Source organism: Brienomyrus brachyistius, chromosome 21, assembly GCF_023856365.1.
Source record: "Brienomyrus brachyistius isolate T26 chromosome 21, BBRACH_0.4, whole genome shotgun sequence".
Classification (NCBI taxonomy): Eukaryota; Metazoa; Chordata; class Actinopteri; order Osteoglossiformes; family Mormyridae; genus Brienomyrus; species Brienomyrus brachyistius.
This window is the reverse complement of record NC_064553.1, coordinates 14,212,792-14,226,224: the sequence shown is the minus strand read 5'-3', so window position 1 is coordinate 14,226,224 and position 13,433 is coordinate 14,212,792. Positions and strand designations below refer to the sequence as shown.

Sequence of the window (13,433 nt, the reverse complement as noted above, 5' to 3'; positions counted from 1 at the left end):
GGACGTAGCGTACGACGCACCGCTAACGTTAGCATTAGAAAACCTAGCTGACCATAGCGTCTGTTATCAATGGCTGAGTCCGAAAGAGTTCGGGCTTCTCGCCGTATGTAGTTGAAATGTTGACTAATTTTTCCATGGACTTTTATTCGATTGTTTTACTGATATAGACAAATGTTAATTTCTTTATTACACAGAAAATAGCTGGTATTGGGTGTTACAGTTATAAATGTGAATCCCACTGTTCTGATAGCATAAAAAGAGAACTTGCGTGTGGTGGTGTGTTCTTTATACTATATGACAATTTTCTTAAACATTAGATATAAAAAAAACGGAATATGTCAACTTGCTTACAGTATTGCAGTGTTGTATATATGATGTATATAATATAGGGATGGAAGAGTCCCCCATTCGCAACGGTGCACCGGAATAAGAGTTTATGATGGACTGCCTCATTTTATAAAGTGTACAACAGATACAATTTAGGATGAACTCGGGATGCATCGTTTCTAACATTTCTGTGTTGGCAAAATCTGATTTATTAATAATTAATAAGGCCTTTTTTCTAGAAATGTGACAAATCATTTTTGACCAGTAATTTTATATTTGACGAGTAATATATTTGACCAGTAATTTTTAGATTGATTCCCCCTTTCTGAACTGTTCTGTATCTGTACTGTATTGAATTGCATAGTGTCATATTCTTTGGCATCATATCGCATTGAATCACATTGTGTTCAATCAAATTGTGTTGAATTGCACTGCATCGCAATAGGGGTGAATCATGTCGTATCGCATTAGTTGCTTAATGTGTATCTAATGTATTGTATCGCTGGCAGTGTGGGTCACGTCAGCCACAGTAATGGTGATGTATCAACTAATATGATATGGTGTGTGTGTGTGCGTGTGTGTGCGAGCGTGTGTACATGCTGGACCTCCTACTTGCTCTGGTCTTGGACTTCTAGTCGCAACTCCTGGCTTCTGTATGTCATGTAAATGTTACTGCCTGCTTCACAAAGACTGAGCTGCTGATTCTATCAGTTGTCACTGTGATCTACAGGCAAGTTGTGTGTCCCTTAGCCTCTGCGGGAGCTGCTCATTGGTAAACAGGTTTGTCGCAGGGCACGGGTTGTAGGTCACCTGGTGAGTTTGCTGCTCACGGGGATTTTGCTTCTGCCGCCGATGACAGGCCGTCGACACTCCCAGTGGCAAGGAGGACCCATCCATCCCTGGCAAAGACCATGGTGACATCCCCACCTTTGACGAGTGGAAGAAGAAGATGATGGAGAAGGAGAAAAGTGAGTCACCTTTCCTGATGGGGGCACCCTGATAGATGCAGATCTAACACACTGTGAGTTGTGCTGATGATGATGATGATGATGATGATGAGGAGGAGGAATGTGGGGTACAGAAGTCACACATGGTGAATTCAGATTTAATCTGTGAAGACTTGGGGTGAGAAGTCACCCTCACCCGTCAGGTGTTTGCCTTCTGTGAGGTCCGTCTCTTCCTCTGATAGGCCAGTCTGCCCACTCATCATCCTCCAATGGCAGCCCTGTCGTCATGAAGAAGGTGCAGAACTTTAATAACTATGCATCGGTGGAATGTGGAGCCAAAGTCCTGGCAGCGAACACTGAGGCCAAGGTACCATTGCTGACCTTCAGGAACCGTCTTAAGATTATAGTGCGTATGACTATGACTGTTTGTGTCTGCCATGCGATGGACTGGCATCCCATCCAGGGTGTCTCCCAGCCCTGTGCCCTGTGCACTCTGAAGGTCTCCAAACCCTCTGAAACCCTGACATGGAGGCATTTAAAAGATGGATGGTTCATGTCACCATCCAGAATATGCTCCAGATCTCAGATCTATGTGTTCCTGAAAGCCGTCTTGGATACACCTGCGAACCCATTAGTTCTTAAAGGCTTGATGTGTCTAAGAGTAAGCGTGTTAAGAGATGGGACAGTCTCTCTCATGTCTCAAGTCGAACGGTTGGTGAGAAGGTCCGTGCTTTTCAGAGCACCTCAGCGATTCTCATGGAGAACATGGACCTCTACATGCTCAACCCCTGCAGCAACAAGATCTGGTGAGTTCACACTCTTCTGTACTATATGTCATGGTAGACCCCAAAGTCAGCAGTAACCTTTGGGGAAAGTGCAATTCAAAACCAGAAGCTCCATCCCATTTCTGTGACTGTCAGAAGCTTGTTTTCTTGTATATTCTTTTCAGTTTGCTATATATTATTTTTTACTTTTATATTTTTGTGTTTTTCTTGTGTTTTGCTTACCGGTCTGTGTTGGCGAGCGTGTTGAGGTGTGCTTAGCAGTCCTGAGCTGAGGGCATGGTACCTGTGCTCAGCAACGTGACCTCTGGAGACTCCTGAGCTCTTTACCAGCTGCTTCCTCCTCCCAGGTTTGTCATAGAGCTGTGCGAACCCATCCAGGTGAAGCAGCTGGACATCGCCAACTTTGAGCTGTTCTCTTCCACGCCCAAGGACTTCCTGGTGTCCATCAGCGACCGGTCAGCCACATTCTGCCTCCGACACACCTTAGCTGTGTATCAAGCGAAGCTCCAGGCTGCTTAGCCTTCTCTTCCTCCATCTCCCTCTGCCAGGTATCCGACCAACAAGTGGATGAAGCTGGGCACCTTCCACGCCCAGGACAAACGCACGGTGCAGAGCTTCCCGCTGGACGAGCAGCTCTACGCCAAATACGTCAAGGTAGGGCCAGCCCCGATGCATCATGGGAGATGCCAAGGACAGTCTGCCAGAGCTGGTCAGAGCGTTGATCGAGTCCTAAGAGATTTTCCAGCACAGCCCCTCTTAAGCCATCAGTAAGGAGCTTGTCACCTTTATTTACAGGGTGAATCTCAGTGCAGTTAAGGTCTGCAAAATCTCAGCAATCCTACAGCCTAGGGTTTGCGGACACCAGCCCAACATACCGACTTTCATTAGAGACACCAGCAGATGGTAGTCATGTGAACCCCCCAGGCTCTAGAAGAGGCCCCCTTTGGAGCATGCCCCCCCCCGAGCATGCCCTCTCGCATGTCCTGTCTCATGCCCTGTCGTTTCTAACTTCCTGTCTCTTGATCTGTAGTCAGTAGAGACCTTCAGTGATCTGGAACTGAGCTAAAATGCTGCAAAACTCTGCCAGTAGCCATTTCATGCACACAGGCAGTCAGGCTTGCATGTGGAACGTGCCTGATTCGCCCCAATCCTCTGGCATGCCCCCAGACCCTTACTGACCCCCTTTTAGCCCCCCTCCCCCATGTTTCTAGGTTATCTGAGTGCTTTTTTAATCTCTGGTTGCTAAGTTGCTCTTGGCATGAAGCTGGCCTCCACGCTCACTTTTTTCCCTCTTCTTCTCCGTTCCATCGCTTCAGACGTTCATCAAGTACATCAAGGTTAGCGCTGTCGTGGCATAACCGTCATTCTCACTCCCAGCTATTTTTTAAACTGATACATGTTTTATGATAGAACCTTTTCTTAATCTGTTTCTTAAAAATCGTGCCCCCTGTAGGTGGAACTGCTGTCCCATTTTGGGTCTGAACATTTCTGCCCCCTCAGCCTGATCAGGTACCGTGTCTGTGAGCACCTTTTTGGCTCGTTATCTCACTGTGTCGTTATTGTGCGTTTTCAATTATATTTTGCACTACAGTAAAATCCAGTTATAAAGGACTTCAAGGGACCTGGCAAAACAGTCCATTATATCCAAAGTCCGTTATATCCAAAGCCCGTTATATCCAGAGTCCGTTATATCCAGAGTTGCTGTAGCCCAGAACACAACTACAGGACACTATTTACTCATGCCACACCACAGCAGACACACTTGTGGTATAGATTATTATATTGTACATGTAGTAATCCAACTTTACCTGACCAGATGCCTGACTATTAATAATCCCGACTATGTATTTGAGCTGGATATCACCGGCACACCGCGCGCCTTGTAGGCGGAGCCTGCATGTCTGTTATAGCCGAACAAAACTACAGTTAAAAGCGGCCCTGGGGACCAAATTGTTTGTCCGTTATGAGCGAAATTCCGTTATATGTGAGTCCGCTATATTCGATGCTTTTTCTGCATGTTCTTAAAGGTGCATGGCCGGGACCAGCGGACCTTGTCCGTTATAGATGATATTCCGTTATATGCGAGTCCACTATAACGGGATTTTACTGTAGCACCCACTGAATGATTTATGCTTTAAATGATCATGAAGCTGACGTGCTGGATGGCGATTGGACTCCGCAGGGTGTTTGGGACCAGCATGGTAGAGGAGTACGAGGAGATCTCCGAGTTGCAGTTCCCTTCCGACCGAACCGAGGATCTGGATGAGGATTATGGTGAGCCGGTCGGACGGTGGGCTGAACATGCTTGAGAGCGAGCAGTTGCTCATTTAATGCCCTTAATGCCGTCTCTTGCTCTCTCTCCCTCACAGATTTCCTTCCCGGCTACGTACCCGTCGATGACAAATCCTCCAAGAACCTGATCGACTCTGCCACGGGTACGAGTTCGGGGTCGTTTTACACTCTTCAGGGAATAAATGTGTCCTCCTTCCTCCACATGGACCCTTCAATCGAGTCCATTGGTTACACACAGCGAGTGATATTAATGATTAAATTAAAAGTCAGTTTCCCTGTAAACCTGTAGGGGGCACCGTTAAAGCATTGCAGCAAAATGTAACCTAACCCTGCCCCTGTGGGGGCTGATTGTCTCCATGTGGCTTTTCACTGTGTGTCTGTGTGCGTATGTGCGTGTTTTTTTGCTATAGATGCCATCCTGAATATGGTGAACAACCTTGCGGTCAACGTGTTGGGGGGCAGTGCCACTCAGGACGGTACGAGGCCCCGACGTTTCCCGCTATCCCGCCATCGTTACCCTGGTAATCCACCGAGTATTAAAGCCACCCTCTCCCCCCAGGAAACGTGTCTGCGGAGGCTGCGAATGTGACTGATGATTCCTCTGTGACAGAGACCCTGCTTAGCCTCCCCCCCACCTCCGTCCCAGAGTGAGTGTCACACAAGAACCACCGGATCACACGGGGGGGGGGGTGCTTCACATGGATGCGGTGGTTAATTAGTATCATGCCCGTCAGCCGCCACCTGGGGGTTTTTGTGTTTAATTACTGTATCAGCTGTTTAATTCACTGTAGCTCAGCCAGGTCAGACTTTGGTGATGGTTTGGTCATGTTGTGCTCCCCCCAGGAATGAGACTGTGGATCCGGAATTGCCGGATCTTCCTGAGGATCCAGGGCCCCCCGTGCCAGAAGAGAGTCCGATTGTGGTCCTTGTGGAGGATGAGGAGGACGAGGAAGAATCTGACCGGGTAACTGTGACTGCAGTGGAGCCTGATGACCAGGAGGGGGAGCCCTTGACCTCAGGGGGGCCTGATCCCAGGCAGCTGGAGAGCAACGCCCTCTGCAAGGAGCTCTCTGGGATCTCCTGCCGTGCCACCTTTCTGGAGTACCTCCGCCTGTGGTGCTCCGTCACTCTGGGCCGGCGACGTAGGCGTCAGGGTGACATCCACACCCCACCGACTCAACATCTGGACCACACCGTGCAGCCACTTCCTGAGGAAGAAGCCACCTCCACCCTTGAGGAGATTCCCGGGCAGACGGAGGTCCCCCACGGCCCTACTCATATGGCCGAGACTCCAGCCCTGGAGCCCAGCCAGTCCCCGTCTCCTCTGCTACAAGGCTTCATCACTACAACCGGGACCATCGGCACATCTTCGGTTGAGATGCCTATGTCCTCAAGCCAGGAGCTCCTGGAGAAGGGGGCTATGTCCTTGAGGGGAGGTGCTCAGGAGCAGCAGGAGAGCCGGACTCTTGACACCAGCAGTGAGGTCAGTGTCTCCATCCGCAGCTTCTCAGAGGACCCCAGGGCTGACACTGAGCACCGAGGCACCACCACACCCACTCAAGTCCTCCCTCCTGAGACCCCCCTGGCCACGGAGGTGCCAGCTCCTCCAGGAGATCCAGAGGGAGGCCAGGCTGTGCCTGGGGAGGCCCAGAAAGAGGCAGACTCTGCAGAGTCCCCGGAGCCGCCTCAGATGCTCCCAGACAAACAGGAAGAGTCCCTGGAGGACCTCCTCAGTGTTACCTCCAGCAATGGGCAGGTCCACCGGACCACCACAGACTTTTATGCTGAGCAGAACTTCTCCGATCTGGCCAATGGGAACCATGTGCATGGATCCAACCAGAAGGAGTCTGTCTTCATGAGGCTGAGCAACCGCATTAAAGCCTTGGAGATGAACATGTCCCTCAGCGGACGCTACCTGGAGGAACTCAGCCAGAGGTGACCTGTTACTAACACGCTTGTCTGTTGGCCGACTGCCCCCTCCCCGCATTACTAACCCGTCTATCTATTGGCCAGCTGTCTCTCCCCCCCCCCCATAACTGAGCAAGTGCCATTTCTGCAGGTATAAGAAGCAGATGGACGACATGCAGAAAGCCTTCAACACCACCATCATCAAACTTCAGAATACCTCAAAAATGGCGGAGGAGCAGGTGAACTACTACTCTGCGCTTTTATTCAAAACGCAGCTGGTTCTGGTAGCCTTTGTTAACGCTGACATCACCCTAAATGCCCCTCAGGACCACAAGCAGACCGAGTCCATCCAGCTTCTGCAGGTCCAGGTGCACAACATCTCCGAGCTGCTCTTCAACCTGTCAGCCACGGTGCACAGCCTGCAGAGAGAGGTAAGGTCATGTCGGGAGCCGCCCTCGGCCTGGTGCTTCAGCCCAGAGCGACATCTCACCATGGTTTCTCCACAGGCCTCCAGCCGACAGACCTACCTGCTGCTCAGCCTGCTCCTCTGCATCTCCCTTGGGGTGCTGCTCTGCATCCAGTGCTGTAGAGTCATTGCTCCTCCGTTCCCAGAGCCTGACAGCAACGGCATCTACTGGAGCCCTAAGAGGCACGTAGCACAAATGCCACCACATCTCTCTGGGTTACGTCGACTGTCTTAGATAAAACACATCTCTGGACTTTCTTCTAATGGTAATTCTTTGCACTTGACTGACATTCCCGTCATATCTGAGCCGTTTTCTCTCTTCCTCTCTAGGTGTTTCTCCTCATATGATGACATGAGCCTGTTGCGGAAGGTCCCCCGTCCCCTGGTGCGGTCCCGGTCGCTCCAGTTTTCCCCAGGTGAGGCACTTCTTCAGCTGTTCAGACCCATACGTTCCCAAGACCTGGCTGCGTTTCCCGTTACTGTGAAATCACGCCCATACTCTGGGAGTTTGGAAACAGTGGGACTCCAAAAATACCCAGTGCCTCCCCATCTGCTCCCAAACGGAAAACGCCCTCGATGTCCTTGAGGGACCCACATCTGAGTGCCTGTCACATGCCAAGCCCAGCAGCAGGGGAATCTCCAGATGGGGAATCCTAAACAGACATCTGTGCAGTTTCAGATACTCACAGTGATAACATTCAGGTTGAAATTGTTTCAAAACTTACTGATGCTTCTGCTTTCGACTCAGCACTGCAGCTGCAGGTCAGAGTGGCAGTCACGTGATCGGCCTTCCCACTGGCTTTTAAACTGGCAAAATAGTTCAAAACTTTCTCTGGATATTTTTGAAAGATTTCTTGGCATTTGGGTGTTTTGCTGGGCAAGATTGGTGGTTTTCGAGAGCTCCTCGGTGTTTTGACAGTTTTGAAACATTTGAAACAATAGTTTCAAAATGGCGCCCTCAGCATTTACTGACAGACGCCATCTGGATGGTCTCGCTTCTCAAACATATTCGTAATAACATATAATAATCACACATTTAACATAAAAGTAAGAATTCAAATGGATTTATATTCTTCTGACGCATCAGTGACTTCTGTCTCTGTAGGGTGATTGAGGGTAAGGTTTCAGAATGATCGTTTCAGATGTTTTGAAGTGGGCGTCCCTGCGTGTTGATCTGACACGCTGGCCGCAGGGTGCCGGGTTCGAGCCTGCCCAGCCAGTCTAACATTTGCGTGTCTGTGCTCCATAGTTCCAGCTGACACAGAGCCTCTCAAGCGCCCTCCTGAGCACAGAAAGGTAGGGGTCCGTTGGACCGTAATGGTTTTTGTTCCTCCCCCAACCCCATTCCTGCTGACCCCACATTGCATGAAAAGTACAGGCATTGGTTCATACGACAATGAAAATACTTGACATGGATGTATATTTTCTGCCTCCCCCCCTAGAAGAAGCTCCACACCACAAAGGTAGAGGGGGTGGAGACACTGCGGCCATTGGTCCCAGCCTCCGCGCTGCCCAATGGGGCTGCGCACTACAGCAGACTTCCGCGCGGCTTAATGCGCGCCCCGGGGGTAGTGGACCCGACCTCCGAGGGCTCCTCCGAGGGATCCTCCCACTCTGAGGAGTCCTACTTCTGCGGAATCTCGGCCTCAGCCTGCAGCCGCCTCTGCAGTGGGCAGCCTCCCATCAGGGGCAAGCCCGAGAGGCGGGGCTACAGACGGAGGCGCTCTAGACTGGCCGACACCTTGGCCACACCTCCAGGCGCACAGAGGGGGGGCCTTGCTGGCTTCCGGGTGCCGGCCCTTTCGGGACCTGTTTGACAGACTTCACACTCCCCTGTCTGAGCTGCAGAGATGTGACTGGACAGAATGGGGAGCGTACCAATACCAGGGGAGAAGAGGGGTGGACTGAGACGTCCACCTTCAACAATCCCTCTTGCTTTATGTGCCTTCTCCTTCAGACCTCCCCATCTCTTTTCCCCTCCTCCCAGACCAACAGCCCAATCGAATCTGGGCTTTAACCCCAGAACGTTCTTCTCACTCGCCTGTCCCCTCTCTCATTTTAAAAATGAACACCATCCACTGCACTTGACAACAAATAACTTGTCATAACCCCCCCCCATGGTATAATACCCACCTCACAACAACAGGCTTGCAGTAGTTTTATGACATTGCTGGGAACTCCCCCCTCCCCCCCCCCCCCAAAAGAAAAAGAAAACTAGTTCCCCCACAACATGCAGACTTGTGCAAACGCAGCATTTTGAATCCACCTCTAGTTGTGGTGCTCGAGCCTCTAACTCAGGGGTCTCCAATCTTACCTGCAAAGGGTCAGTGTGTGTGCAGGTTTCTGGGATAACCTGTAGGTCAGCTGTTCAAACCCAGGTGTGAGGAATTTTCAGCCAGTAGGGAGTTGCAGTGAAACCCCACATACACAGCGGCCCTTTCTGGATAACATTACCCACCCCTGCTCTAACTGCTAACTGACATCCCCATGCAGGGGCCTTTTTTTTTTTGCTTCAATGGCTCCCCCTTGTGTCAGAAGTTAGAAGCACCACAGGAAAAATGCCGTTTACTGACAAAGTATGCAAATATGAAGTAAATTCTCTAAGATGCATGTATAAAAAGGCATTGATTGCAGCCAGCTACGCTTATCTCAGGACGACATTGTACATCTCAGTGGCTGCATGAAGCAGTTCAGTAATAATGCAAATCATTACGTTTGTGTTTGTTGGGTGTCTAGTGGAACGGGTATTTAACTGCAAAAATGCTTCATTTCAACCAGTTTCATTTTTTCCCCTAAACCCAGCCTTTAAATCCACTTTCCCATGAATCTTCCGCGAATCACCTGTACATCAGGCGCAAACTGAGCTGGATCTCTGGTCTGTGCTTTACGGGGTTTGGAGTCCATTCAGATTTATTTATATTTTAAATCGTTTCTGTAAACTCTGACATTCCAAGCAGATCGAATAACCTGCAGAAGTCGCTCATTGCTGGAGAATCTCTCTTTCCTTACCATGGATTTATGACTGAACATCCAGGTCGACACTGTAGTTTCCCCCATTGTCAGTCTCTGTGCGGCTCATTCCAGTCTGTCATCTTCACAAAAATTCCCCTGTCATTCTATCATCTGCTAGATATCATTCTTCAGCGTTAATTTATTATTCATGGGCAGCTGTGTAAATTCAAGTCCAGATTATATAGATAGGTGAAGAGAATCGCCTCTGTCCAAAATGTACGCAGGCGGTTCTTGTGTAGGGTTTTTTATTTTAACCCCGAAGGGAGCATGGGATTTTATAGCAGCGATGTTTTATAAGACATAAAAACAGTACGTCTGCTTAGAGCAGGAGATTATCAGAATTTACCTTCAGAGGTATAAATATTTGCGTACATGGGTTGCGAATGCAAATGCAACGTAAAGATTTTTTAATAGGGTAAATGTTTTTAAGTATGCTTTAAATGTGCGTTCTAACAAATGGATAGAAATTGCGTTATTTAAAATGTATTAGCTGTCAGTGAGCACTTTTAAAACTTGTCTTCATTTTGTGTACATATTTCCTGTGACCGGCCCAGCTTTCGTGAAGTTTACTCGCCACTGAGAGGCGGAACCGTGGTTTAGGGTCTGTGGGAAGACATCCTGTTTAGCGACACTGTCCAGTACTACTGACATGGGAGAAACTGTAAGTACAGTGATGTCGTGCATTAGAAACTGTGAAATTCTAAATAATCACTTTCTTCTGGTTCTGTTTTGGTTGATGTATCGGTATTCCCTGCAGTTTTAAAGGTGATACAGCCGTTTTACTGTGCATGATCAGTTCCAGAATGTTCTCTTTTGGGCCTTTTGTACATAATCTTCAGGTTGTTTTCCCTGTTTTGGGGGCCTCCAGGTACCCCAGTGTCCCCCCCCCCCCCCCCAAGTCCTAAAACACGCTGAGGCAAACTGAAGATACCAAATTGCCCATGTGTGTGAGTGTGCTGTGCGATGGGTTGACACCCAGTCCTTGGTTGTTCCGTGCCTTACACCCATAGGCTCTAGTTCATCCATGACCCTGAATAGGACAAGCAGTTTCAAAAAATGGATGAATGTTTTGAGACTGTGAAGAAACCTGCATACCCAGAGGAGACAGGGAGATCATGCAGACTCCACACACTAAGTGATGGCTGAGACTCAAACCCTGGTCCCAGAGGCATGAGGGCTAACCACTGCCCCACTGTGCCACACACCACGAAGACAAACAAAGCGTGAAATCACCACGATCTCAGGGTACATTTGGAAAATGGGCAAAATTTGAAGATCCTCTTTTGTCTATCCTGGACATAAGTGAATCTTAATTTGGTTACTATTTTGATTCATTTCATACCATATCAGTATTTTTCAGTAGGACAGATTTCTAAGAATTATTAAATCATAGTACACTTGCTATGCAGAGAGCACTCACAATACTGTATGTTATAGGAAAATAGTCATGAAGAATTATTAACTAGAAACCCCACTGCTTGTATGTGCTTCCCCATTGGCCTGGAGATCGAAGTGGGTCACAGGGCTCTCTGTCTCAAAGCTGTGTGGGGGAGACTGCCCTCTCCCCCGCTGGATGATAGCAAAGTGGAAATTGGAATTGACTATAGTTATAGTTATAGCACAGCATTCCTTGTCTGCAATCGCGTCTCGGGTCGCCTTTCTGAGGTGACAGACTGATCCCCCGCAACCTTAGTCGAGCTGTGAAAGGGACGGTGTAAAACGCTTAAGGTGAAAAAGCTTAAAATCTGGCTGGAAGCAAACAGTGACCAATCACCACATTTCACTCAGACATATCCAGTCATAAAGACTTTCATCTGGCAAAAAATCAAAACCGAAATGCTAGGAACATGTACGTCACCTCATGTCCGGCATTTCCATCTCCATTGAGGTCCATTAGAAGGAAAGGTTTAACGTGGGTTAATGTTCCTAAACTGCAATCTATATTAGAGAGGGATGGAATACCGCTTCCATCAAATTGACAGGTCAGGTCAAAAGGTCACTTGTGGGCGGGGCTTGTGTAGGCGGGGCTTGGTTGTGGTGGTACGATGTGACGTCACGGGAGTTGGATTTATTTATTAATTATTTATTAAATTATTTATTATTTATTTTAAATTATTATTTATTATTATTATAAATTATTTATTTTAAATGATTTATTTAATTATTATTTTATTTTTAAATTATATTGAGGAGAGTGCTATATTGAGGAGAGTGCTTATGAGTGTGTGTGTTATTTTAATAAGTTATTATTTTGTCGGGCACAGCCGGGGCCGAGCGGGGGTGGGTTACCTGATGGAGCGTGAGCGTACGGCGTGTCTGGTGTTACGGTACCGCGGTAAGGTCCCGGGCTTTGGAGAATCAGCAAAGGCCTTAGAACCCTGTGTCTGGTGCGGTACTGCGCTAAGGTCCCCGCGGGCTTGGATAATCCTCGGAGAGAGCGATGCCGGAGAGCTGAGAGCCGTGCCGCGGCGCGAGTCTGATGCCGGAGAGCTGAGAGCCGTGCCCCTGCGCGAGTCTGTGAGAAACTCTGAGAGACTGAGACTCTGGGAGAAAATGATAAAGTTGGAGCAAAGAATGAGAGGAGGAGGAGGTGGAGGGTCTGTCGTCCAATAAAAACGCTTGGCGGTAGTTTTGACAATGTATGTGTGTTTCTTCCTCACGCAGGCGTCTGTATTACATCAGCGTATGGTGCCACACTTTTGAAGGCCGTCTCTAACGAGTTGGGCCATACATGCACCCCCAGTAAAATCAGTTTGAAGCTTTGTTTTCCATATATGACCTCGCACAAGTACAGATATGAGTGCACCTGGTTAATTGCAATTAAATAATCTAGTAAAGACACGCAAGCGTATTACATCAGCATATGGGGCCATACTTTTGAAGGTCGTCTCTAACGACTCGGGCCATACATCAAGTTGGATACCTTGGCTCCCAGTAAATCCTGTTTTTCATACATGACAGTACAGATATGGGTTAACAGAGAAACGATATGACTGCACCCGGTTGATATTGCGGCGAGCGGGGGGGCCTATTCCTCCTAGGGCAGAGGCACAAGTATCTTCGAGGTCTTACCCTTCCTGCCAGCCAAAGAGCCACAAGTTTCATCCAGGCCTTACCCGGTGAGTATATTATTTCTTTTATTCGCGTGATAAAAATGCTAATTAATTAAATCAAATTAAATTAACATTCTAATAATAGGTATTCTCTGTTTATTCTATGTACAAGAGAGAGAGTGCGCTGACCGGTCAAGAGAAAATCTACAAGAGACCTGAATCAGCAGTGTTATAAAGCACATAGCCAACGCTAATTAATAAAGAATTTAAGCATAATAGCCCAGACGTACCATGGCCTATAGCTGGTAGAAATGGAGCTATCCTACGGCCTACAAGATAAAAGCATATGGCACCAAATTGGAATCAGTAGTCTTTAAAAGAATAAATGGACTAGCAATTGTCTCTGGGGGAGCACCCCCGGTTAGGTACTATTAAGCAACATTTAGTGACATGCATCAAAACACATTTTTAAAAACTTTGACAGAATAAAGTCTTAGTTATTTTAATAAATATGTTTTTCAGTAAATGTTTATTCACGCGCATGCGGACAAACACACACCCCGGAGGTCAAACTAAAAAAAAGTTGATACAAACTACAGTTGTATCGGACACGCACACAAAAACACAAAAGTTTGCTCAATCA

At 48.1% G+C, this 13,433-nt stretch overlaps 1 protein-coding gene across 1 annotated transcript; it reads left to right on the top strand.

The window, feature by feature from the left end:
- Positions 1 to 1,077: 1,077 nt before the first annotated feature.
- LOC125716712 (SUN domain-containing ossification factor-like) lies at positions 1,078 to 8,904 on the top strand. Its single transcript, XM_048989335.1, has 19 exons — positions 1,078 to 1,099; positions 1,187 to 1,295; positions 1,517 to 1,641; positions 2,013 to 2,080; positions 2,407 to 2,514; positions 2,608 to 2,713; positions 3,376 to 3,396; positions 3,513 to 3,568; positions 4,242 to 4,333; positions 4,429 to 4,494; positions 4,762 to 4,827; positions 4,911 to 4,998; positions 5,195 to 6,286; positions 6,411 to 6,498; positions 6,586 to 6,690; positions 6,766 to 6,908; positions 7,056 to 7,141; positions 7,975 to 8,021; positions 8,168 to 8,904. The coding sequence occupies exons 2-19, from the start codon at positions 1,277 to 1,279 to the stop codon at positions 8,540 to 8,542; spliced, it is 2,751 nt and encodes a 916-aa protein (XP_048845292.1). The 5' UTR covers positions 1,078 to 1,099; positions 1,187 to 1,276; the 3' UTR covers positions 8,543 to 8,904.
- Positions 8,905 to 13,433: the final 4,529 nt, after the last annotated feature.

Excerpts from the sequence above, each read along its gene's own strand:
- LOC125716712 (XM_048989335.1), top strand. Across the intron at positions 2,081-2,406 it reads CCCTGCAGCAACAAGATCTG|GTTTGTCATAGAGCTGTGCG; the intron begins GTGAGTTCACAC and ends TCCTCCTCCCAG. Across the intron at positions 4,334-4,428 it reads GGATCTGGATGAGGATTATG|ATTTCCTTCCCGGCTACGTA; the intron begins GTGAGCCGGTCG and ends TCTCCCTCACAG.